This window comes from Calypte anna, chromosome 7 (assembly GCF_003957555.1).
Source record: "Calypte anna isolate BGI_N300 chromosome 7, bCalAnn1_v1.p, whole genome shotgun sequence".
NCBI classification, from domain to species: Eukaryota; Metazoa; Chordata; class Aves; order Apodiformes; family Trochilidae; genus Calypte; species Calypte anna.
Genome location: NC_044253.1, coordinates 9,450,455 through 9,475,293, shown reverse-complemented (window position 1 = coordinate 9,475,293; position 24,839 = coordinate 9,450,455). Strand labels below are relative to the sequence as shown.

The window sequence follows — 24,839 nt, the reverse complement described above, 5'->3', positions numbered from 1 at the left end:
AGAAAATAAAAATAACCCCCACATACAATCAAATATTTCATGTTGCATTGCCCCTTGGACCTCCTGGACTTTCCCTGGAGTGATGCTTTCAATCCCTGCTTTGAATGCCTGGTCACTTAGACTCCTATGGTGGAGAGATTATTTCTTTTACCCTCAGCTCATTTCAGTTGCTACGATACCACATAACCCAGAATGTTGCTTTGCAAGCATGGGAGAAGAATATAAATTTTACCTTGAGGTACTTGTTATTTTTTATCTTCTTTGCTCCACATTCACCATTCGAATACTCAAAGTGGTTTTTCTGAATTAGTAAGAGAGTATTTTAAAACAATTAATTTGTGGTCTTCTTAAAAAAAAACCAAGAGGTTAGGAGTGAAGGCTGCCTGCATGTGGTTTGCACTTACAGGAAGGTTGAAGGCACTTTCCAAGTAGACTATCAGAATGGCTGTAGGCAGACCCTTCTTGTCCTGTGAAGGCCAGGAAAGATAAAACAAACAAAACCCACCACAATTTAGGCATGACCACCCATCAAGGCCAACAGAAAGCACAGCACACATTCAAAGGACAGAGTCTGAAAGCCAGGCAGCTCTTCACCTTTCTCCTACAACTTGCAATTTAGAAGAGCCCAAGCCAACACAGCACAACAGCTTTAAGTAAAAAAGAAGAGGTTGAAGTGTTTTTGAGTCACTGGTCTGAATGCTCTTCAATCTCACTGGTGCAGAGAATCCTGGCTGGATTCCCCAGTGCAGCAAAGACATCTAAAAGCCATGCTAAAACATCGACATCAGGAACCTGGTGTCAGCAGAACAAATCCTAGGAACATGTTTTATTCACTTCAGTGGAACTGAAATGCTTTTGCTCAATTATAAGGAAATTATATCCTCGGGAGATGGGCTTTACTCAAGCAATTCTGCTGGACAAGTAAAACCAAAACACCATTTGGCACCATGGCCCTACCAAGTACCTGTGCTGGGTATTTGTCTATGACTAATAGAGGCTATAGGCAGGGGTCTTACACAGATCCTAAAGGAAGAGGGAAGGGAAACATGATCAAAATTATCAAAAAAGAGAACTGAGAGGTTGCTTTTCAGCGAGTCAAACAAAGCTTTGCTAACTCAAGCAAGAACAGCTGCCAGATTTGAGTTATTCCTGAATTTCTGAGGGACGTAGGGCAAACAAACACCCTTCCACTTTGGGGTAGGGGAATCATATCAAAACTTTGTCAGACAAGAACTCTCGTGAGTTTGCCTGGGGCTCCTAATTGTACACAACACACTTTGTTGATCACTGCATAGGGATGAGAGTATCTGAATCCTTTGAGCAAATATACTCACCTCATGTAACTTTTCTTGGTCATTTACTAGTGAAAGCCACTCCAGCTTTAAATGCAAATGTCCACTTGTTGTCTTACTTAAGGGAAACCACTAAATGGAGACAGCAAAGAGTAACTTGAGAACTGTGAAGAAGAATAATTTTTATATATGTTACAGTCTCTGAGACTTACGTACAATAGACAATATGAATTGTACTTTGAGCATCTTAGCTTGCACTTTTGATAATTAGATTGTAGCATGTCCATCTACTTAGAAAAGCAACCCAAAAAAACCCAAATAAAATACCCAAGAGCTTTGCAAATATTTCCATCCAGCAGCAGCACAAGACAGGCACTCTGGCACTGTTTGCAGAGTGTTGGGTTGCAAGATGAACCACAATAAAATCTGATAATTTCTTGCCTTAGCAGTCAGACTGCTTCACCAAACTTTATCTGTAGCTTTGTACAAACATTTGATACATACAGGACACAAGATATCTACACATGATACCCCCACTGCTGGCTCAGTGTAACCTCAGGGCTGTCTGAGGTTGCCAGCTGGATTCTAAAAATTATTGTTATGGCTACTTGAAGTTTCCTGAGCAAAGGTATTTTCTTCCTGTGAAAACACCACAGTGCAAGTCTGCAAGGAAGCTTTAAACACACAGAATCAATGTAGGAGCAGAAGGAGAGCAGAGGTGAGCATTTACCACCAAGCATGCTTAGAAACAAGCTGCAATCTTTACCTCATCAACAGTTCTGTCATTCCTGACATCCAACAGGTTTATAACCAAGCTAAAAGACAAAAAACCAAACATTCCAGTGTACATTTAGGCATATAGCATAGTGCTGCTGGGGGCAAGGGGAAGGAGAAGAAACCACCACCAAAGCAGCTCAGACTCAAATCTATTCCAAATGGCAACTTCTACACAGGACTGGCATGGGTGTGCATGGGAGAGCACCTGCAGCTCTAAACACTGCCCCTGGAAATACTTGCAAAACTAAAATAAATTTCAAGCAAATCTCAAGGTGTGTAGTAACCATCACTTCTAATGGCTCCCTAGGATTCCTTGCAGGAGTCTGGGCCCATTCTCTTACCTTTTTCAAAGTTAGCTGCACTAGGAACTAATAAATTGGTATCAATATCTGGACAAAGGGAGTAGCTTCCTTCAATATTGAATTTCCAGTATGAATAATCTGTGTGTCTCATTTCAGAGGTTACTGGACCTCATTTCAGAGGGTCAAGCTAATTTACCTGCCCATAAAGTCATCCTTATCTGGATCTTCATCATACAAATCCACTTCTAAGTCCTGACCATGAACTTCATGAACAACAAACTGGGGAGAAAGAAGTAATGATTAAAGAAAAAAAGCATTCACATAGTCTCACACAGGTTCAGGCTGTGGACAAGAAGGACATTCTATACTGTTTCACGGCTAATCATGTAATAAATGCAATAGATTACAGGTGAAAATATTTCAAAACCATTTTGCTTGTTTCTGAATGACAAGTTACACCCCTCAAACTGGTAACCCTAATAAGCAGAGAAGAATCAATGCTAGAGAAGGCTGCAGCTGCACAGACTGCTGCACTGGTTGATATTTAAAGCAGCACTTTGCACCTCCTCCAAAAACCCACATATGTAAATCAGATCAACCTGAATGACTTTGTAAGTTTGCAATGTAAATCTGAACCTGTTCAAGGAACAGAAATGCCTCATCAATCAAGTACCAAGGGAGTCGACCTGCTTCAGTGTAGCCAGCTAAGAGAGGGCCTTCCAAGCACAGGGATGTAAAGGGTTGTGCATCCTACAGATGGAAGATCAAAAGATTCAGTACCTCAAAAGTCTCATTCCAAATGGGATTAAGATCTCGGGAAACTGTCTTGCTCCGATGCTGCACCGTGCCAAGGCGAAGGAGAGCGTAGGGGTCAGACTTCCCCCTGATGGCACCAAGGAAACTGTCCTTCTGGACAAGGTTTTCAGCTTCTAGCAAATGAACCCTTATTACTCCCTGAAAAATAAGGTACAAAATTGGTCAATTATCTTTGGATAACTAAATTATGCTGCCTCCTAAAAATAGTTATTTCAGGCAGCAAGGGGAGTCATCATGACAGGTTTGCAAAGACAGGAGTTTTGATGCAGTTTATTTCCAGTGACAGCTATATTAAAACACTTCTACCACTTACCTAGAGGGAAAAAACCTAAACCTTAAACAGATACAGTCTAGATAATTGCATAGGAAATATTCTGCAATTTATATTTAAATCAGAAAGATACATATGCACACAGAATTACAGCCACAGTCAAACCAAGTGTAAAGAGCAATTCCCACTGACTGAAGGGGGAAATAAGCACCCATGGGGAGGTTCTGCTTTTACTGCAGAATGGCCATTCAGCTTCAATTTGGTGATGCAAGTTTGCAATAGGGAGCATCCCTTTGTCATTCATTTATATTTACCCTCACCCATGACTGTATTAGGTATTTAAAGGATGAAGAAGACTGAAGATCTGGATAAACATTTAGGAGATTTCCTGTTGGGAATTTTTTCCCTGATTTTTTCTGTAACAAAGAGATGTCAACCTCCAAGCTCCCTATTGGCACTCTTTCACAGCATTAGTAAAAAGATAAGGTAGCCTGACACTTGTTGCTCATGCATTTCCTGTCTCTAACTGAAGATCTGTCTTATTCTCAAATGAAACCAGTGGTTTAATTGGTAAACAAGCTCAGAGTCTAGAGTGCCCTCTCCAAATTTTGAACTATCCAATATCTGCTTTTATATTTCTGAAACATTGCTTTTAGGAAGCCTACAATCCAGGTTGAAACAACTGGTGCAGGAGCCTAAGACACTGAGCTTGCATCCAGAGTACAGCAAACGTGCAGTGGATGGATTAACAGCCTCACTGGAAAAAAACAACCAAATCAACCCAAATCAACCCAAAAAACAACTCACATGTGGGATGGGGAACCTCAAGTGGGCAATGTTCATGTTCTTCTTCAGAGGCACTGTGATCCTGTTTGGTAGAACCAGCCGTGCAGCAATGAAGTCTTGAATTAGTGAGTCTGACATTACACTGCAGGTGGGGGCAAAAAACAACCCAAATGTCTGCAATCAATCCCAGCTTCAGTTAGAACAAGAGAATGAGGCACAGCATGAGAAAAGGGTGCTGTGAAGTGAGTGCCCATGCCCAGTGGTGCATGGGCAGAAGAAACTCATGTTTGTGACATTTAGCTTGGAATTATAGAAAATGGAGAGGGCAGTTTAACACCAGAACCGATCACCAAGGATGGATTTGGATCCATGTGGTAGGTCAGGCTGCCTCCTACCAATAATTCATGCCCAGCTGAGCTGCTGCAGAGCAGAAAATTAGCATGGGGAAGACTCTCAAGATCTCTTTCCATCTTACCCTCTGTCATTCTGCACATAATTGCCATTGCCTTGTGGCACACCCAGGGCAGTGCCCACTTGCATGCAGGCACGTTCCTCCAGGCTAGGGTTACCAGGGCTGGATGTGAATTTGGCTCTGGCAGGTTGTAAATGATGAACGGCAGCTTAGGCCATGCAGTGAGGTCACCATGCACCCAAACAAGTCCTACAAACCCATGTGCCTTTTGGTTGTGTTTGGGAATGCTGACACCAGGGAGACAAGGTGAAGAGGGAATCAGGAATTTTCAGCATTTTACAGGAGGCTCAAAGACCTTGAGGTAGTTTGTGTTCAGACTTAGAACATGGCCTCAGTGCACACTGCTGTCTGCTCTTGGCCACCTGATGAGAACTTACCATAACATGGAAGGGGAAACCACCCACATTTTTATAGAAGACCAAGCAAAAGATGAGATTCTGTATCTTCGTATATTCTGCACCAAGAAGGAAAATCTTGTTTAAAGTAACTGGACCTTTGGCACAGAGGAGACCACACTGGCTGAACAGATGGTACTGTCCGTCTGGGAGTTAAGGGAACCTTCCAGTCTAATTAAAACTTGCACATTTTAAGTTTTTTGGTTTAACTCTTTGCTTTGAATTGCTCTGTTTATATGGCAAGGACTCTTTGGCAAGTAATTTGACCTGCTTCTCCCAAGCATGAAATATATGGCTATAAAAGATGTCTGGCATTCTCCAGGTGATCAATGAGAGGATTTCAACATACTACTCAAACTTGGCATTAGCCAAGACATTATTAAGAGGACAACCTCAAAAGATCAAACATCTGAAAGACTGCTGTCTTCTTGTTACACTTGGTGTTTATAATGCAGCTTCTCAGGGTAAAGCTGTGCAACAAAATTGTCACCACAGGTGAAGGTGGATTCACACAGGAGAAAAGTCCTCTCCTACTCTATATCTTTTAGAGCAGGAGCCTAGAAGCTCTTGGTCAGGCTGTTGGCTTTTCAGTCAAAAAAAACCCACAGGAAGATCACAGAATCATCCCCTCTCTTGAGGCTCAGGATACACCAAACTAAACCAGCTTGTACATGTGGACTGACAAGTGCATCCAGTTTCTCTAAGTAAACCCAATTCATTTGAAAGGAAGATCTCTTGTTCAACCTGCACTTCAGCCTACTCATGGTCAGGCTCCCAGCTTTCATGTGCAGTGCTGATGAACAAGCAAAGGTTTCTGTGTTCAAATCCCTGTGAGAGAACCAGGGAACGAAACTTTAAGACACCAAATTTGCACTTAATTATATGAGAGGCTGTGGGCTGGAACACCTACATACCTTCTCTCTGCAAGGATTAAGAAAACTGTGTTAGAAAAGAACAGATTAATTCCTCTGATAAAAACTGGAGCTCTCAGGGCAAACTTCAGGGCAAAGGCCACTCTGGCCTCAAATTAAGAAGAAAGCTTCCTTTCCCTCAACATCAAAGGTCTTCAAAGGCCCTTTAATGCATGAGCTGGCACCTGAAGTGCCCAGCCACTTCCTCTGAGTCTGTACCATGAACTTCAGGGAAAGGAGGCAAGCAGAGGTGTCTGCATTTGCATGTAAAGGGAGAAAGGCAATGGCTGAGTAACCAAATATATTTTGTTCTGTAACAGATCTTTTTCTTACATTGAAGAGCAAGGAAAAAGCAAATTTCCAATCTGGAGAAACAGTTTGAAACTTAAGAGTACTGAAAACTGCTAAGAATTTAATCCTTGCTGTGCAACCTTTATGTGCAAGATCAGCCCAGGAGACATTAGGGAAGAGCTACATTTTTTTAAGAACCTAAAGAGTGAGCATATTACACAGAAATTAAACAGTTCTCCCTATAAATCTGGTGTGGTCTTCTTTTTCAAGGACTGGGGGGAACTTGCTTTTTTTTTTTTTTACTTTAGGGTAGATAACCATGTAAGCAAAGACTGCCAGTCACCTAGATCTACCTCTGCAAGTAGCTGGCATATGGGAAACAGAATGGCTTGGTTTTTAGTGGAGACCACTGTGGTTCTGGCGATTTACTATTTCCATCCTAAATCTGAATGCAATGAAGCAATTGAAGTGATTTTGATGGAATGTAAAAAGCATCCTCCTCAGGTTTTGCAAACCCCACAGGCAGGTAAGATGGGAGGAGTGTCAGCACAGCACCTTTTACACAACATTCTTGAGAAGAGCTTTGATGAGTACTTAAAAAAAACATCCCAACTTTCAAAGGATTTTTAAAGAAGAACAAAGTAAAGAAAATCAGAAACTCACCTAATCCCTGGGACGTCCAGGAGGTTGCTCATTCCTGCCCAGTTGATTTCCAAGTGCTGCAACAACAAGATCAGGGAGAAAAATGATACAGGACCAATAAAGTTTATTTCAGAACAAATGTAGGATGCTTAAAGAAGCAGATGCTTCTAAAATGCTTCTAAACTCTGTGCCATGGTCTAGTAACTGCAACGGCAGTGGATCAAGGGTTGGACTTGATGATCTCTGAGGTCCCTTCCAACCCAGTCGATTCTATGATTCTATGAAAACAAAGCCATTTGTTTAAAGAAAGTAAAACCAGTATCATTAATTGACTGCATCTGTACATTAAAGGCAATACCTGGTATCAGGTATTCTTTATCTAGTTTGATAAAGATGCCATGCCAAAGGACAGCATCACTGGAACCTACCCTGCAAGCCCAGGGAAATACCCCCAGCAATGGCCACTGGCAGATGCCTTGGGGTCATGCCTGGTAAACCTGACAGCTCAGCCTAGACTTTGAAGTTGTTTCCTCATGCTTTCACTTAGAGGTTGGCCTAGGCCCTGAGGCGGGGGGATTTACAAACACCACCTGACTTCAGGACTCTGTATTTCTATTGTCACAATAAACAAAAAGGGGTTTTCATGTCCTAAAATATTGCTACTACATCTAAACACAAAACCACCTCATCCAAGATCAAAAGTATGGCTTCCATGAACTCAAGGCAGAGCATAACCCACAAGGCAAAGAAACCTGTGTGCTATAAGATAACTGGGTTTTACAAGACTAGAAGGTTTCCCATATTTTATTAAACCACATTTCAACCACAACTATGACTGGATGGTCCCCAAGGTAACTACATTTTTAAATCTATAAATGGGAAGATTTAAAATCCACCCGACAGGAACCTTGCAGCAAAGGTTTCAAAGGCCTACGAAACAGATGCTGCACTCTATCAGAAAATCCTCCCATTCTTTAGGCACCACTACAAGACAATAGGGTAAATCCATTCTCATCCTTTTGTGGTTCAAGAGAAGCATTGAAAGATCAGGAATTTGCTATTCTGACACCTGCACTGTGAGGCATTCCCAGTCACGCAGCTTGGGCTACCAGCTATGGGCAGCTTGTGTCACCCACTCAAGAGGAACCCACACGTTAAGACAGACCAAGTATCAAGAAGGCCGCAGGGTGCAGCCCACTGCCAACTCACTGGTTTCTGCATAAAAAACAAGGTCACTGCTCCAACAAAAGGTGGATCACTTAGAAGAGGTTCCAGTATCACCCGCAGCGTTCCATACAACTGCAAACAGAACAGAAGGAGGAAAACTGAGTCTGAAGGTATTCTCAGGATGCACTTTCAAAACTGTGAGCTTTTCAGTGATGGAGATAGTTTTTAAAATCCTACTTGAAGCCATTTTGTTTGGAATTTAATAGCAACAACAACCTCCTCCCTCCCAAACCATTGCTATTGATACTGAGCAATGTTTTCTGAGTTTGTGGACTGCCCCTGCAGTCCTGACTGCCATACAGAGGAGTGATTCATTTTCAGCATTTTAAGAAGAGACTTTTGGTCTAATCTCCATCAGTTTATGAACTCCTGAAAGAAGTTCTCTACACACACACAGCTCCTGTGAACTGCAGTGGCAGGAGGTGGCCCACATGAGCTTGTGATGCTCCAGCACTGACCCTATTTAAGAGTCACACCAAGAAGCTTAAAAGCAGTACCTACGTTCTTTCCAAGGAAGGCACCATTGCCTCAGCTGAAACACAAGGCAATGAAGCCAACCATTCCAAGCCTGCTAGTTGGTGGTTTCCCAGTTAAGTGCCATGACCTCCCCAGTGGGACATGCTACCTCCTGCCACACACAGCCTTGAGCAGACAACGTGCCACGCACCTGCACGCCTTTCACTCCAAGGTTAAATTTTGATATGTCCATGTGGATCTCACAGTCCCCTATGTAACTGAAAGAAAATTCACACATTATTTCACAGTTTGCAGTAATCCAGTGACAAATTTTGGGCTGTACAGGGCACAAACAAAATTAGTTTAATGAATGACAATGTGACCCCACAGGCAGCGACAGAGTTTCAAGCAACTGAAAAGGGAAATGATTCAATTAACACATTGAGTAAGGGTCAGATCTTCACAGGAGAAACTCCACAGCCAGCTGGCATATTGACCGACCTGCAGCATGGCAAAGCAGCATCTGTATGTCAAGGTTATTTTTCCATTCTTAAAACTGGCAGTTGGCTGAGGCAAGCTTGCTCCAAGGAGGGTATCAATTCTCATTGGAAATTCATAGTCACAGGAGAGCACAAGCCCAGTGCCTCCTTGCTCCCTTCTCTGCCTTACCCCTCATCACAACCTGGTGACTCAGCTTCCCAGCTGATGCTGAGTTGTCCTTACATCACATATGGGGTCCTCACCTTGCCAGCAATCAAAAAGCCTATAGATCACCTTTGCCCACAACCCAAACACCCATTTGAAGGATAAATTCACCACTAAAAATAACGTAGTCCCTTGGAGGCAGAATTAAAAAGGAGTTAAATCAGGTTATGGTCAGTTGCCATGGAGAACATCAGGCTTTAAATAAAATGAATGCTGAGTGCAGTATTTTTGCAATTTCAAAACCACTTTAGACTTTAATAAAGGTACAAACACCACCTTATGAAAAAAAAAAAAAATAGCCACTCCTCAGGAAGCAGAACCCAGGTTTATTGATGCCTCTGTCAGAAAGGCCTCTGAGAAATACCTGTTTCTGGATGCAGACACACAAACACTCTACAGGTAAAGCAGCATAATCCACCTGCCTGCATAATTTCACCTCATAATCAAAGAAAAAGGACAAGATACTTGGACATATATGGACAAATAGTGCTGCAGTTGCCACTTAATTCACCCTGTAATTAGCACACAGATTCCTTCCCCTCCCAAAAAAAGCCTGCCAAGAATGTGTAACCCTGTGAATTTGTCTCCATTTCTGCAAGCAAAGTTCCTGAGTATTTGTTTACAGAGAGTCACTTAGCAGAATTTTAAAAGCTCATAATACACCAATTAAAGCCTTTAATGTTAGAGCATTACCATTTCTTAAATAACCAACCTCACAGGACATGCCAAAATTAACACAATCTTTCTTATAAGCGATTCACATAATTAAAAAAACTTATTTTTACGTTTATTTTTTTCTATAATTTGGCATTATCTTACAGCTCATTACACTGGGTGCTAATAGAGCTGTGTCACAATAAAACCCTGAATGAGAAGCTAAAATCAGTTCCTTCATTTGCAGCAATTAATCCAGGAGGATTTTATTCAGTTCTTAAGGGTGTTCAACACTACAAATAACAGTTGCTTTGTTTCAATTTGCAACCTTTATGCCATTCCACACATTCAAATATTCTTCCCACCCAGTCCTAGATGTCTATTTTCTCCAGTAACCATCGTGTTTTAGAGTCCAGATGTCAGAGAAGTCTTCACCCTTTTTATCAGAGCCTGAGCCTTTAATTATCCTTAAGGCTGCTTCATACAGACACATCAGGGTGCTTGGTAGAAAGGATGAACTCTTTTCCATTAATTTTACTCCTCCTTTCCAGTCCAAGCTTCTTGTGGTTGTGTCTGTCCCCTCTGCTCAGCATAACCTTGCTGTCCTCCCCCAGCCAGAGCACACTTGACCCCTACTTAGAGGTGTTAGGACTGAGCCCTTCTGCCACTATCCACAGGACCATGCTTCATGCACCTGCCAGGAGTGGAAGAAGAATCCATTTTTGCTCCTAAATCACATATTGCACAAGGAGATGCAGATAACCATGCCTGCACCATGGATGAGAACTGGAAAAGCTTGTACTAGTGCATGTTCTGAGTCTCCACTCTGCTCAGGTGGAAAAGCTGGGCCCTCTGTTTAGGATACAATGGCAATCCACTGGTGGAAGGTAGGGATCCTACAGGAGTACATACTGACAAGTCCAACTAACCTGGACATCTCATATCCCTTTGGAAAAAGCACGTGCAGTTCTCCCTTTTTGAAGTAGCTCCCAATGTGCCTCAACCTCTCATGGCCCACAGCCCCCTCAAGCACTCTGCACAGCAGGCTGCTGGTTCATCTGCCTGACTTGAGATTGGGAAAATGAGCAAGCAGTTATTAGACAAATAAGAAAAGGTTACTAAATACCACAGGGTATGAGAAAAACCAGACTGACTCTGCCTTCCCCCTTTTCCTCTCAAGTCAGGCTCCTGAATAGAACACAGGGCAAGTATCCCTTTTCTGCTAAAGAATGACAGCTTTCCAAGATTCTTTTAATTTCTCTAGGATCCTAAAAACTTAGTTAAGTCAAACTCCACCAAAGCTCCAAGTATTGTTGTACACCACTTTCCCCAATTATGCACAAACAGGAGACAGCCTTTCCAGATCTGGAAACTTGCCAGTTAGCAAGTCCAGAGATTCTCTTTTAAGAGTAAATGACATTGCACACTTTTATACATATTAGTTACTACACTGTTCTACTATGACATCTCACATATTGTAAATGCCACAGAAAAGCATGAAAGTGAGAATTCAAAACATTTCCAATGAAAAATTATCATGAGTTCTAAATCAGATTAATGAAGTAGGAAGCAACTGGATTGCAAGTTTCTTCTGGATGGTATTAAGAGCCTTTGAATTCTTTGAAACTCTGATAATTATAGCCAATGATTACAAGGCTACACAGCAGTTCAGGCAATTGCATAATTAGTGGGAAGATAAGCAGTTGTAGGAGGTCAAGTGGCTGCACTTGAAAAGCTCCCATTTTGAAAAATCCACTACTGGAGAGCATTTCTGGAATGCTTTGACAGTAACTCATTTGGAGAATGCAACTGTCAGCTCCCGATGCTCTGGAGTCATTATTTACATCTAGGGCAAATTGTTTGGAGAGTCCAGAGTATTGACAGATTACTTCCAGCTGGGATCACATATTTCAGATTTGGGGATTTCAGGTCCCAGTCTGGAAGGGATCTTGTCTTTCATTTAGCCACTGCAAGAACCCTGATCCTTTCTTATCTGTCACGTGGAAGCTGTATATCAGGCATATTTGTGCTGGAAAGTAGATACAGGAACAACATACAGACACCAGAACCATGAGACAGATAAATGATAAACTAAGTCTGTACAGAGGACCTGAGGGTAAGCAGTGACTGTCTAAACATTTCTGTTCAGTCCTGTAAGCTGAACAGAGCAAAAATTTACAGAACTTCAGTTACACCAACCGAGTGCATCATCTCAGGCGCCAAACAAAAAGATTATGAAAGAAGACATAGCCTCCTTCTTTGTCTTTGCCAAAAGGTGTCTGTGCTTCACAAATAATCATCTCTGAGCTTTGGTTTTCCTGCCAAAAACTCAAGTGTAGTCCTTTCATAGAATCACAGAATTGTAGAATGGTTTGGGTTGGAAGGGACCTTAAAGATCATCAAGTTCCAACCCCTCTGCTATGGGCAGGGACACCTCCCATTAGACCGGGTTGCTCCAAGCCCCATCCAACCTGGCCTGGAACACCTCCAGGGAGCAGGCATCCACAACTTCCCTGAGCAATCTTTTCCACTGTGTCTCACCACCCTCACAGAGAAGAATTCCTTCCTAGTATCTTTCCTGTGGGACAGTCAAGACTGTAATGAGACAGCATTCTACATAACCATCCCCAATGGCTCTGATGCTATGGACACATAAGCTGTTATTACCAGATTTAATTAAAGCAGCTTCTCAAGTTCGCTTTGGTAACTCCACGTGACACCAGATCTCCTGTGTCACTGGCTCTGCTGACAGCTACTGCCCATACAAGCCAGGAACCTGTAAGTGCTATTTTTCACAGTTCCCAGGGAAAGGATGCAGTTTGTGATACTACATCACAAATTTAACACACAGGGAAGGAAGCTCCTCTTCACACAGCACAGGTATGAGCCACAGCATTCAGCACAGCATCACGTTAGGGAGATCAGGAGCACAAACAGATTAAACAAAACACTTGATGGACCATATGTCCACAAGTGGCTACTAAACCCACACAGATAACTCCATACAGACCACAAAGGAAAGATAAGCAGGAAAGTTGTTGGTTGTTTTCTACTCCTGCCTTTTTCCTGTGTTTACCCCCTGCCAAGTCAGACTTGGGCTTCAGAGATCAGCTGCTTCCTTGACAACACTGGAGGAAAAAATCCCTCCTCCTCCTGTACTTCTGTGAGGCTGAAAGCAAGAGGCATTTATAGAGCCTGCAGAGATTTCTGGATGCAAGAAGCTCCCAACAGAGAGAGCAACTCAGCACTGGAGTGGGGCAGGGCTGCTTCCAAGGCAGGAATGCTGTCCCCAGGATAACATGGAGCAGCTGCTCACTGCTGCATCCAGAGGGGAGCCAGCCAGCAGTCAGGATCATCTAATTTCACCATTGAGGGAATTCCCACAAGATTACAGCTAGAAAGCACCAACACAAAGGAGTCATCTTTATAACACAAGGACAAGTTAATCTTTTAATGTCCAATGCAACACAGCTACCCTTCTCTATAACCTAACCCAAGAGAGGAAAGCCAGAAACTCTGGTCTCAGCATGGCAATGTGCACACTCTGTTGGTACTCACAGCACCAGTTCTGAGGGCAGATTCAGCCACTTAAACCTCACCAGCATGCAGCCCCCTAGAGGTGGTGCAGAGGGAGCAGCTCAAGCCCATCTCCCCATTCCTGGAAGTACTGGAAGTTCTACACTACCTCCTGCAGATGCTGCACAATGCACAACCCCCAGCTTGGTGCAGAAAATTGATGTTTATGTATTAATGTAAGAGAAGCTGAGTTCTTAACAGTCTTAACAGAAGAAATCTCCAACAGAGAGATAAGGCAGTCTGAACACTCCTGTGTGAATGCAGAAAATACTTGGGTTATCAGATGACAGTTCAGGTTAAGTTATTGTACTGAAGTGTTTGACCAGTTTGGAGATGCTGATGAACCTGCCAGAGGGACAGGAATGAGGGGGTGGGGGAATCCCTCTGCAGAGGATTATTAAAAGACAGTGAAAGTGAGAGTATGTGGGAGAAGCAGCCTGGAGAAGTAGTTTAACAGAGAACAGCAGCAGTCTCCTGCAGAGCCTTAAAGGCATCAGATCCCTCAGTCTCAATGTAGAAAGCACAAATGATTTGCCAAAGGCCCTAAAACTACCTATTACAAAGAGCACTTCATTGGCAGCACTGAAGCACAACATGTTCTGGCTGAAAATCAAGCATGTCATTTTACACTGAGGGACACTGCCATGCCAGGGATGCTGCCATGCCATTGCCACATTAAGCAGCAGGCACAGTTCTGAGCAGCTCTGTGCAGCTGCCAAGACACTCCATAATTTCACACTGCTTTTTCCTGGCACTGCCACGAAGAAAAGCATTTAAATTAGGCAGGTCAATTGCCCACTAAAGTTACAGAGCTACAGCAGCATGCAAGTGGTATTCCCCCAGTAATTCCATTCTCCAGGCCAAACCAGGAGAAAGTTTAGCTCTGATGTTAACAAAGCACACAAGCTCATTCAAAACAGCCTGGGAGGTATAAAATGTTTCATCTAATTTTGTTGTTGTTGTTGTTGTTGTTAACAGAGCTAGAGGCAGTTTTCTGCTCAGACAACAGCTGTAATCAAAAAAAGCAAATGTGTTGGGTGGCACATGGAACAAATGGTGATTAAAACGAGACAATTAATCCAGGGGAAGGCATTAAAAATAAATTGTGCAAGTAGTTCTGGAAGAACTGGAGAAGTTGGACTGAAGAAGAACCACAGTGGGGCAATAGACAGACCAAGTGCCTCCATGCCTGAGAGCTGTCTGAGGTGTCAGAACAGGAAATTGAGTTCCAATGCTTGTGTTCTTACTGCCATGAGTGGCAAGGACAAGGGACACATTCTCACACCCATGGCAGCAGTGACAGGCCAAAGTAGTCAACACATAGACCTGTGCAGGTGACAGTGACACAGCATCTCATCTCTGTAAGTATTGAAGACATCCAGATTACCTCATATCATTCTAGGCTGTAGAGCATGACATGCTCTACACTGCATGACAACTCACACACAAGTGTCAAGTGGGCAATTAGTCAAGAAATATATATATATATATATATAATCAATGATGCAATATTACCATATCTGAAGGTCGAGGGTAATTTGTCTTCTATCAATTTCTTTGGTGTAGGCTTTTATTCCATTGATTCTAGGGCACTGAAATAGAGACAAACAAGATTTGGCATAGTTAATATCTTTCAAGTTAAGCCCAAGTGAAAAGTCCTACTCACTTCAATCATTTTGAATACAGAAGCATTCATTAAAGACTTTGCATAACCGTATTTAAAGTATGAGTAAACAACATAAGTTTTTCCCATAAAGAGGTAGTGTGAACAGCCTTGGCAGTCCTCAGACACAGGGCTGGTAGCAAGCAGCCCATGCTGAGAGCCTTAGGGAGCTCTGGAAACTCCTCTTGCAAGGGTAAAACAGAAAAAAGTGTTCTGTCTCCAGTCCCATGATCCTGACAACCAGTGGGAAGGGATGTGTGTATGTAGTGAAATGAGGCAACCAGGTGCCACTAATTACCAGGTAGTGGGCACGAGCTTGTGTTAAGCCCACCTGTGCCTGATTAGGGCCTTTTATTGGCCCCCTAATCCTGCTCATGTGCAGTTGGGGCCCACCCTAATCAGGCACAGGTGGGCTTAACACAAGCTCATGCCCACTACCTGGTAATTAGTGGCACCTGGTTGCCTCATTTCACTACATGTGTGTCCCATAAGATCTTTCCTACATGGTGAAGATGCTCAAGTCAGCATGAGAAAGGAACAAAGAAGGCAGCAAAGTTGTACCAATACCATTTTGTTTAACACTCAGAGCTACTGAAAAGCTGAACATCAGACTCCTTCCATGTGAACTGAAGAAGTCTGTACTGCAAGTGTTGCTAAGGACTCACACTACCTTCTCGCCAAAGTTGATTTTGGTAAAGGTGCATGTCTTCAGATGGACATTCTTTGCTCTGATTTTTGGTTCAACAACTTCTTTAAATGTTTTTTCCATGATTGTCCCAAAGTATGGCCAAGCTTGTACAAGGATCTAGTGAAGAGGAAAAGCAGAAACACTGAGGATTTTTGGTACAGGACACACTTTGTTGAGAAACAGATGCACACATCACTGAACACCTGGCTATTAACCTCTGTCCTTTTAAAATACCAAGTTACATTTGTCCTCCTATGTCATCCTTATGGAACAATCCATCTCAGTTCCTCAGAAAAGCAATTTGGTTTAATAACTGAGTGGTGAGTTTTCAGCATCATTCTATTGACTGCTTCTAACCACAAGGACTGAGCCTGCAGAGCCCAGGATTCAAACCCCTAAAGCACAATAGTCCCTAATTACTATAAAGTGTCCCTGAAGTTAGGTTTATTCAGACAGAAGGGAGATGAGATTTTAGATTAAAAGAAAGTTTGCTAAAAGGGAAAAAGGACATTTGATACTAATTTACAAGTAATTTTACTAATAATTATTGGATACTAATTTAAAAGTTCTGGTTTTTTTCTTTGAATTCCAGAGTCCAGTCCCAGGGAGAGTCTCACTACACCTGCCGATGGGAGCATCTGCCTCAGAACATTCTGGGAACACAGAGTATAACAAAAAAATGGTAAGGGGTTGGAAGAGACCTCTGGGGATCATCTCGTCCAACCCCACTGCTAGAGCTGGCTTGATAGGAACATCCAGTCAGGCCTTGAATGTCTCCAGGGATGTAAGACTCCACAACCTCCCTGGGCTCTATTCCAGTGCTATTCCCTCCCTCGATTCCAGTGCTGTGTTACCCTCAGAGCCTCTCTGGTAAGAGAAGGTGTCACTATTTTTGCTAAGATAATAAGAAACACATACAGACACAAAGACATAGATGTATGTACACATCTATCTATCTATCTATCTATCTATCTATCTACATGCACAGAACTCTTGTCTGGTTTTTTGTTTGTTTGTTTTTAACCTCAGAAAGAAGTGTTGTGGTCAAATCCATCAAAATTGTAACAACCAGGCACACGTTTGGCTCTCACCAAAACCTCAGTGGCAGCTCTATACTTAGGTGGCTCCAAGGCTCAGACAGGGATATGATTGAGCCATACTGCAGTGATTTCACAGCTTTCTCAGATTTGTGCTGTGATGTAGCTCAGAGCAGAGACAGCCTCACAGAGATCCTCACCTTGTTCAGCCACTCCACTCGTTCAACATCAGGGAAGTGAACCTGGGTGCAAAGAAAAGCAAAGTGAGCATCACATGCCCTCTGTTTTGGCATACTACACAAGTAAAAGATACCACGGAGCATGGAACAAGTTTTAGAGTAAGGTGAGATGCTTCTGCCCACATACATACAACCTTTATAATCTAATAAAAGGTTATAAAACCTTAAAAAAAAACATAGAAGGCAAATAAAATAGTAAAAAACAGTGAAAGGCAAAAGAGTGCACATGAACTGATGTACCAGTATGCCTCTGGGCATTTATATGATTACAGCAAGTGTCATATCCTGTTCATGATGTAAAGCAGCACTGGATTTCTCATCCCTTTCTTGGTCATGCCTTAAGAAACCATGAGAGCCTGCTTCCCCTCAAGATCACGAGGTGTGCAGGACCTATTTCCTGTACCAGCTCACCTCAACCAGGATACCACACTTTGGGAAACAAGAACCTGCTTGGGAAACTATTTATTGGTTGCTGCAGTATTTCTCCACACAGTGTCAACAACTTCAAGGAAAAGAAGCACTGAAAGAATTCAAAGGCATTAGCATACACCACCATCTGTAACAGTCTGTAGTGTTTTCACCTCTCTTTTTAAGATGCTAAGGACAAATTAAAATGAAGCAGTCACTCATGCATCGTGTTTTCAAGTTGGACACATCAAATGCCAACAAGGAGTCTATGGGTCTGTTACAAAATCCCTCCAGCTCCCTGAAGCAAAGACTTGTTTGATTACCATCAGATGTGAGACAACTCTCAAGTAACCTCTCAGAGCTCAGTAAGAAGCTCCTGTGAGATGAGCCACAAGCACCTGACTACAATCCCAGTCTTATGGCTGTGGCACTTTCTCTCAGCCAGGGCTGGCAGCAGGTTAGTGCAGAAGTGAAGGACAGTACAACAAACTCTCAGAGGGAACCTTTGGGCCCTGCACAGCTCTTCAAGAGCAGTGGAATACAAAGGGAATAGTTTGACTATCATCTAGCCTGATGATAGTAATTGGGTAGGACAGTACATCACCTCCTTACAGAAAAGCTGTGAATTACACTCCTTGGCTTACTGTTTAATTCAGCAGCTTTCAGAGAGGGGCTTAGAAATGTTTGGATGGAATGGACAGCAGCTTGCTTTTTATTCCAGTTTTATGTATGGCTTCAGAGCCCATTTCCTTTGCTCATATAGCACTTCAGATTGTCTCCAATCATTGTGTTAAAAAAGCACAAACCAAACCAACACAAAATGATATTACCATATTCTCTATAAGCAATTTCTTTTGATGCTCTAAATAGCAACTTTTTCATTAAATAAGACAATAGAAGTTCACTGGAATGTCAGCCTACCCAGCTATATTTGCATGATAAAGTGAGAATACAGCACCAGAAGGGACAATCAATACTGATAAACCACTGCTGACATTTTACAGTACAGCAGATTATGAGACTCAAGGGACCTCCACTTCACCTGCCAGCCTTTCATCTTTCACAAAAAGGTCCTCTCCAGGCATATAAATCCCAGTTAGCCTGAAGGCAGCTGGTCCCCAGCTCCAATGAAACTACCAATTGCCAGCATCCCACAGCATTTGTGCCACAGCTCCAGATTAGTCACAGAAAGGCCAGAGCAAGGATGGAGGCAGCAGGGAAAGCTGTCCTTCAAAAAACCTCAAAGTGAGTAGAGAGATGTGACCCAAAAGAAAGGAGGGACCAGGACTCAGGGCAACTATGAAGTCATCATACCTCAATGAAAAAGTCATAGCCCATGTGTGAGATCCACCAGTGTTAGGGGAGAAATGTAGCACAATGTAAACCACTAAAACTGTCTGGGATTATTCACTAGAGCCAAAGCTGCTAGAGATGAATGCAAGAGGTGACCAAGAAGCAACGTGGCAGCTAAAGAGAGCTGGAACAGTGCACAGGAGCATCAGGAAACAAGCAAAAAACATGAGAAGGAGGGAGCAGATAGACTCACCTCAAGAAAAAGCAAAACTGAATTCATGGTTTGAGCCACAGACACCCAAACCAGACACCATGGCAAACTTCAAAAGCAGCCACAATGAGTCAGAGATCACCAAGTCACACCTCAGATTGCTCTGATAAGGTTAGCAGCCATCTGTGGTGCTTTTCCTTCCTGCTTTACACCCCATCACTCACGTGTTTGCAACACAGCCCCTACTCAGACACTCTGTGCCTCAGTTTCCTTTGACAGACAGAAGAAATAGCACTGCTGTAGCTCAAAGGTACCAAAGACCTTTGTGTCTTGGTGTCTTGTAGCACCTTGGCCAACACAACGGGGCTCTCAGAGGCAGACACCATAGAAAGTGGCCAGCTGCATGTTTCTGGTGAAAAGCAGCTTTCTGCCTACTATGAAAGGCCACCAAATTTCAGTGGGTTTCCAATACCAAAGGTCAGCGGCAATCAATTGCACAAATTCAATGAGCAGTTCTGCAGAAGAACCAGAGCTTGGTGTCCAAGCACTGCATTTAGATCATCCACTGGCTAGTAAGGCATAAGGACTGAGCAAAGCCTACCCAACACCCAAGGTATTCCCATAACATGCATGTTCTGCTTGGAGAAGATGAGTTCTGCTCTAGTTTGGTCCAGTAACACCACTAAGCTCTGTTCTGGAGCCCATAACTTATTTCAAGAACTTACTGTGTTCTGATATGTCTTAGGAAAAAAAACATCTACAGTTCCACACTTTTTAACCATATGCTCTGGACTTCACAGATTCACTTCTGACCCTTGTTACTGGTGAGAGCCCTGGCAGCAGGGTCTTGTCCTTGAGTTTTTCATCAGTACAGCACAGCCCAAAACACTTCCTATCAAGACGTGAACCCACCATCAAGTTACCACTATACCAGAATAGGCCTTAATCCTGTAGCCTTGGGCAAGTGACACTATCAAAACCAGTTTGCCCCATCTACAAAAGCAGGCATACTTCTTGCCAAGATTGTAGGAATGCTGCAAAAATTACTTAGCATTTGAAAAGAGCTTTGAAGATCAAAACCACTAGGTAAGGGCCAATTACTTACAAGTGAAGAAAATGTGTAAGTTTCTGCATGGCTCCACCTCACCCTGGAGCAGTACCCATCCCTGATACAACAGTGCCATTCCATTCAAATACAGCACAGGAATGTATCCATCATGGGGGTTATGTCTGTTTGGGGTTTTGTTGTGTGTTTTTTTGGTTTGTTTTTTTACCCTCTTGTACCAGGGAGACAAATGAGCAAAAACGTCTACAGGAGCCTTTTGAATGAACAATGAATTAATGGGCAAAAGGACTGTTCTGTATCCAGCAACATCAATTTATCCTGGTAAAAGGAATTTAACATCAGGAAGAAACCCAGCATACTTGTAGTGTTCTCACCTGCAACCTGCTAATGGTTACAAAAATATCATGAAGTCACCATCACCCCCAGGAGCCAGAAGGAGGTGGGAGCCCATCTACCTCTGGGTGCTGTCTGGTTATACAAAAAGGCTGCACTAAAGGCTGAAGTCAGAAAGTTTCACCTCTCCAGCACACAGATCTGACTCTGTTCAACACCAGATTCCCAGCCTGGTTTCCTAGCAAAACAGCCTGCCCACGGAAGCTGTCTAGCACCGGAATGCCTCTCTCCCAAACTCACTGTCTGGTTTCAGCCAAGAAACTGGTGCTGCAAAATAACTGTAAATTCTCTGAAACAGATTGTGAAGTCGATGAGGGAAACTCTCAGCATTCCCTCTGAAGGAAAGGCTGCAATATGAATGCATCCCCTCCACCAGGACTGAGCAGAGCCTGGGCCACATCTGAAGAAGCCACTGCACATCTCTGAGGGAGAGGGGTTTTTAACCAATTAGTGGAATCAGTGATTGGTCTCAACTCATCACTGGATATATCCACCTCACTTTAATACCGGGCACATGAGGAGACAACTATTCACCACTCCTCTAAGACAGACACAGCCATTGCTTCACACCTCCAGAACCTCTCCTAGGATTAAAACACTACAAATCCAACCCATGCTCCCCCCAGCCTGAATTGCATTCCTCCTCCCACGTCTGCACATCAGGAGAGAAGAACATAAAGAGAAATTTTTAGAGCTGTTTCAGTTGAAGGCTGGTGAACATCAAAAGGAAAAAAAATGAAAGATAAAAAAGACAACACAACAGAGCCTAAACTGAGCAGACAGCAGTTGAGAATTACCCTCCAAGACCATCATGGGGAAGAAGCAGAAGATCAAACAGAGGAAGAGGACAGAAGGAAAATTAAAACTGAGAAGATAAAAAAATACCAAGCACAAGAGCAGTGTGAAAGCAAACACCAACTGATGGAGAACAAAAGTTACCAAGAAAGGAGAAGTGGCAGTATGGACAAAAGGACAAAAAGTCACCCAGCAAAAGTATGGACAAAAAGTATGGACTAAAATCACATGCTGCAGGCCCTTTATCCCTAGGTCCTACATCCTGCTTGCCAGCAGCCAGCTCCAGGAATTCCCAAGCCAGGAGCCAGGCCTCTGGAATGAGTCTGACTCCACCTTCTCTGGGAACACGTGCTGGGCAGTGGTGTTAGGATCTCCTGAACAGCCCCAGTGCCCACCCCAGCCATGACCATCTCGGTGGGCTCTGCTGGAGTCTCCCCCTTTCGCAAAACTTCTCCTGTGCTTGGGGGGCAGAGTGATGCTGGGGCAGCCCTGCAAATGCTGAGTACAGGGCAATCAATAACCCGTTCCCTTGACCACCTACCCATTCACTCATGAAGTTTGACACTTTCAGCCACAGACACTTTCAGCCACAAAGGGAAGTTTTGAGATTGTTTCTGTGTGTGTTGGGGGGGCAATTCTGATTCTTCAGCAATGACTGAAGGGGTTCCATTTCTTGTTACCTGGAATCAGGGTATTTGAGGATAAAGCACAACACTTGCATCAGGGCAAGAGAGGACACCACCACACTCATTAATGCTTTGAGTTGTTTTAAATGTTCTGTCAATACAAACAAGCAGAAACCTCATTCAGAGACAGGCTGCTATGCCCGGCGGGAGGGCAGGGAGCTGCATCCACTCTGCTAGGAGACCCTAGACTTCTCAGAAGTGCCAATTGCCTTCGTTTCCCACAGCATTAAGGAGAGCAAAGTGCTGTAGGCTATATATAACAGTTTGCAGACTATAAATGCAACACACCTTGCAAATAGAGCTCTTTGATATCCTCTTTCTTAACAAGGAAAGCACTTCCCTACCGGTCCCTGACACGTTGGTAAATGCTTAGCAAATGACAACGAAAAAAAAAACCAAACCAAACCCCACAATCTTTGCCATTCACCAATCAAGGCTACCCAACAAAAAAACAAAGATACAGAAAAAAATGTACAGCTACATCTTCAAGTTTTTTCACTTTAAAACCTAGAGTGCCTAGAAACATATGTGAAGAACAAACACGGGTTGGCTTTCCATACCACCAAGGGATAATCTTTAATTTTTATTTTTTTTTTTTTAGCAGGCTGAGAATATTACGTCTACAGGTATTTTTTTAAATGACACTAAAGAGAAGGAGAGAAAAATCTTCTGGATGAGAAGGTCTAAAATAAGTATCCTCTACACAAAAATACCTGCAATGCCATAGCACATATTTGAAAGATGTCCCTGGGGATGCAGTAGCAGTCTGGTTTACAAGCACGCTTACAGCCCCATGCACATTTCCTGGACTAAATCAACTTCCACTTTGCTACTCACTTGACCGGGCAACACTTCAAAATCAGAGGCGTTATTGCTCGGTCCAAAGCATCATTGCCGCCTCTTTTCTTTCGCCCTTCGGCTGCTCTCTAGGGAACACCCCGCTCCCCACTGCTCCCCCGCTGCCAGCCCGCAACCTCCTCACTCCCGGGAGCTGCGGCGGCTGTCGCAGGGAAGCTCGGCGGGGCAGCGCATCCCTGTCCCCGGCTCTCACTCACCCAAGCCGGCAGATGCCGGGCGGCCAGGCCCTGGCACACCGCCTCCCGCTCGTCCTCCAGCAGCGCGAAGGCGGCAGCCAGCCGGTCCCGCTTCCAGCGCCGGTTGTGTCCCCAGCAGAGCCACAGCGCCAGCCCCAGCAGGAGCCAGGAGCCGCTCAGCCCCAGGTACCCGGCCAGGTACACGGGACCCAACCACAGCAGCGCCCGTGCGGCGGCGGACAGCAGCAGCCGAGGCAAAGCGCTCGCCCGCCGGGCAGCGGGGCCGCGGGCATCGGCGGGATCCATGCCGAGGGCTGGAGCTGCCCCCCTTCCCGAACACACACCCCGGTTCCGAGGGGTCGGCCCAGCCGACTGCGCTGTTCCCGCCGGGGCCGCCGCAGAGGGACTCCCTCTGTCCCTCCCCTGGCCCGGCCCCGCAACCGCCCAGCGCCCCGGCCCGGCCCAGCCCGGCTCAGATCGGATCGGCCCGGCCCGGCCCGCTATGGCGCCCCCCGGCGAGCGAGCCGCCAAGTACCGGCGGGGCAGGGACGGCTCCTCGGGACTGGCAAGGGGGCGACCCCCGGTCTGCCCGGCTTCCCCGAGGGTCACCCGGCACCGGCTCGGGAAGGGGGGAGTCACCGGCACCGAGCGGGGAAGGGGCGAGAGGCAGGGCAGTGATAGGAGGGGGTGCAGCTGCTGAGAAGGGGCCGCTCCCATCTCCCCGGGGGTGGCAACGCTCCAAGCCGGGAGATGTGGGATCACCCAGCGCTGATCCGGGAAGGGAGGCAGCCCCGGAAGGGCTCTGGGTCGCCCCAGCCGGTACTGTGGTGCCCATTTCTCTCGGTTGACCTAAGCAAATCCCACCGTGATTGCCTGCTGCTTAATATGGAAGGTTATGAGGCCAGAAGAATTTGTTGGTTCTGGACACTTGCTGCTTGGAAGAACAAGCAAGTGTGCTTTTTTCTCCTCCTCTCTTGATTTTGATGGGGGTATTGTGTGGGTTCTGATTTTGAAATACTGTGAATTGTGCATTAGGGAATGCTGCATTACTTGGAAACCTTAAGACCCCTTTTGAGATGTTTTTACTCCTAGCAGTATTAATTCTGTACCTTTCTGTATGTGCCTTGAGAGACTGGCTGTAATTGTGTGGTTCCACACTGTGTTTTCCACTGCAGCTTTCCCTGAATCAAGCAAATGCTACTCTTTGTTCAGTGGATAACTCTGGAACATCAGTGAATGATGCCAGCTTTCATTGTGGCCCTTTTTTGTATTGGATGCACAAGATAACAAATGATGAGCCAGATACAAACTTCCAAGAAAAGGAAGTTGACCCTGACTGGGGAGAACTAGGTTTGGCCTCCAGTTTGCAATGGAATTGGTATTTAATTCTGGGTCAGTCAATAAATCAAACAATATTGCAAGTGATCCTCATCTGGATGTTAATCACTGCACATGACTGATCTGGGATAGAAATCAGTTCAGGCATCTGAAAAAAATCAAGCCTCCAATGCCTCTCATTAGACAAACTCATGCATGAGACATCTACTATTAACAGGTACTTTTGGAAACAACCCACCTAATCTTCCCCTTCTGTCAAATAAAAATGAACATGCTCTTCTTCCTGGTGGTGTTGCAAAGATAAATCATTATAAAACACACTTTTAAAAGTACTCCTTTACACAGCAGGCAATAAAACTCTAGAACTGGAAAAGGCTGCAAGGCCGACAGGATCAGATGGTCCAAAAAGGGATTA

The 24,839-nt window shown here is 44.2% G+C and overlaps 1 protein-coding gene across 1 annotated transcript in view; it reads right to left on the bottom strand.

Annotated features, from left to right (window-relative positions):
• ESYT3 (extended synaptotagmin 3) overlaps positions 1 to 23,803 on the bottom strand; it is a 32,634-nt gene extending 8,831 nt beyond the window's left edge. The window contains exons 1-14 of the mRNA XM_030454083.1: positions 23,108 to 23,803; positions 17,162 to 17,203; positions 15,907 to 16,041; positions 15,089 to 15,165; positions 8,850 to 8,916; positions 8,165 to 8,254; positions 6,977 to 7,032; positions 4,266 to 4,386; positions 3,152 to 3,325; positions 2,568 to 2,650; positions 2,059 to 2,107; positions 1,335 to 1,424; positions 405 to 467; positions 233 to 301 (exon numbers count right to left, since the gene is read on the bottom strand). Coding sequence (XP_030309943.1) covers positions 233 to 301; positions 405 to 467; positions 1,335 to 1,424; positions 2,059 to 2,107; positions 2,568 to 2,650; positions 3,152 to 3,325; positions 4,266 to 4,386; positions 6,977 to 7,032; positions 8,165 to 8,254; positions 8,850 to 8,916; positions 15,089 to 15,165; positions 15,907 to 16,041; positions 17,162 to 17,203; positions 23,108 to 23,803 — 1,812 coding nt within the window. The remainder of the gene's footprint in view (positions 1 to 232; positions 302 to 404; positions 468 to 1,334; positions 1,425 to 2,058; positions 2,108 to 2,567; positions 2,651 to 3,151; positions 3,326 to 4,265; positions 4,387 to 6,976; positions 7,033 to 8,164; positions 8,255 to 8,849; positions 8,917 to 15,088; positions 15,166 to 15,906; positions 16,042 to 17,161; positions 17,204 to 23,107) is intronic.
• Positions 23,804 to 24,839: the final 1,036 nt, after the last annotated feature.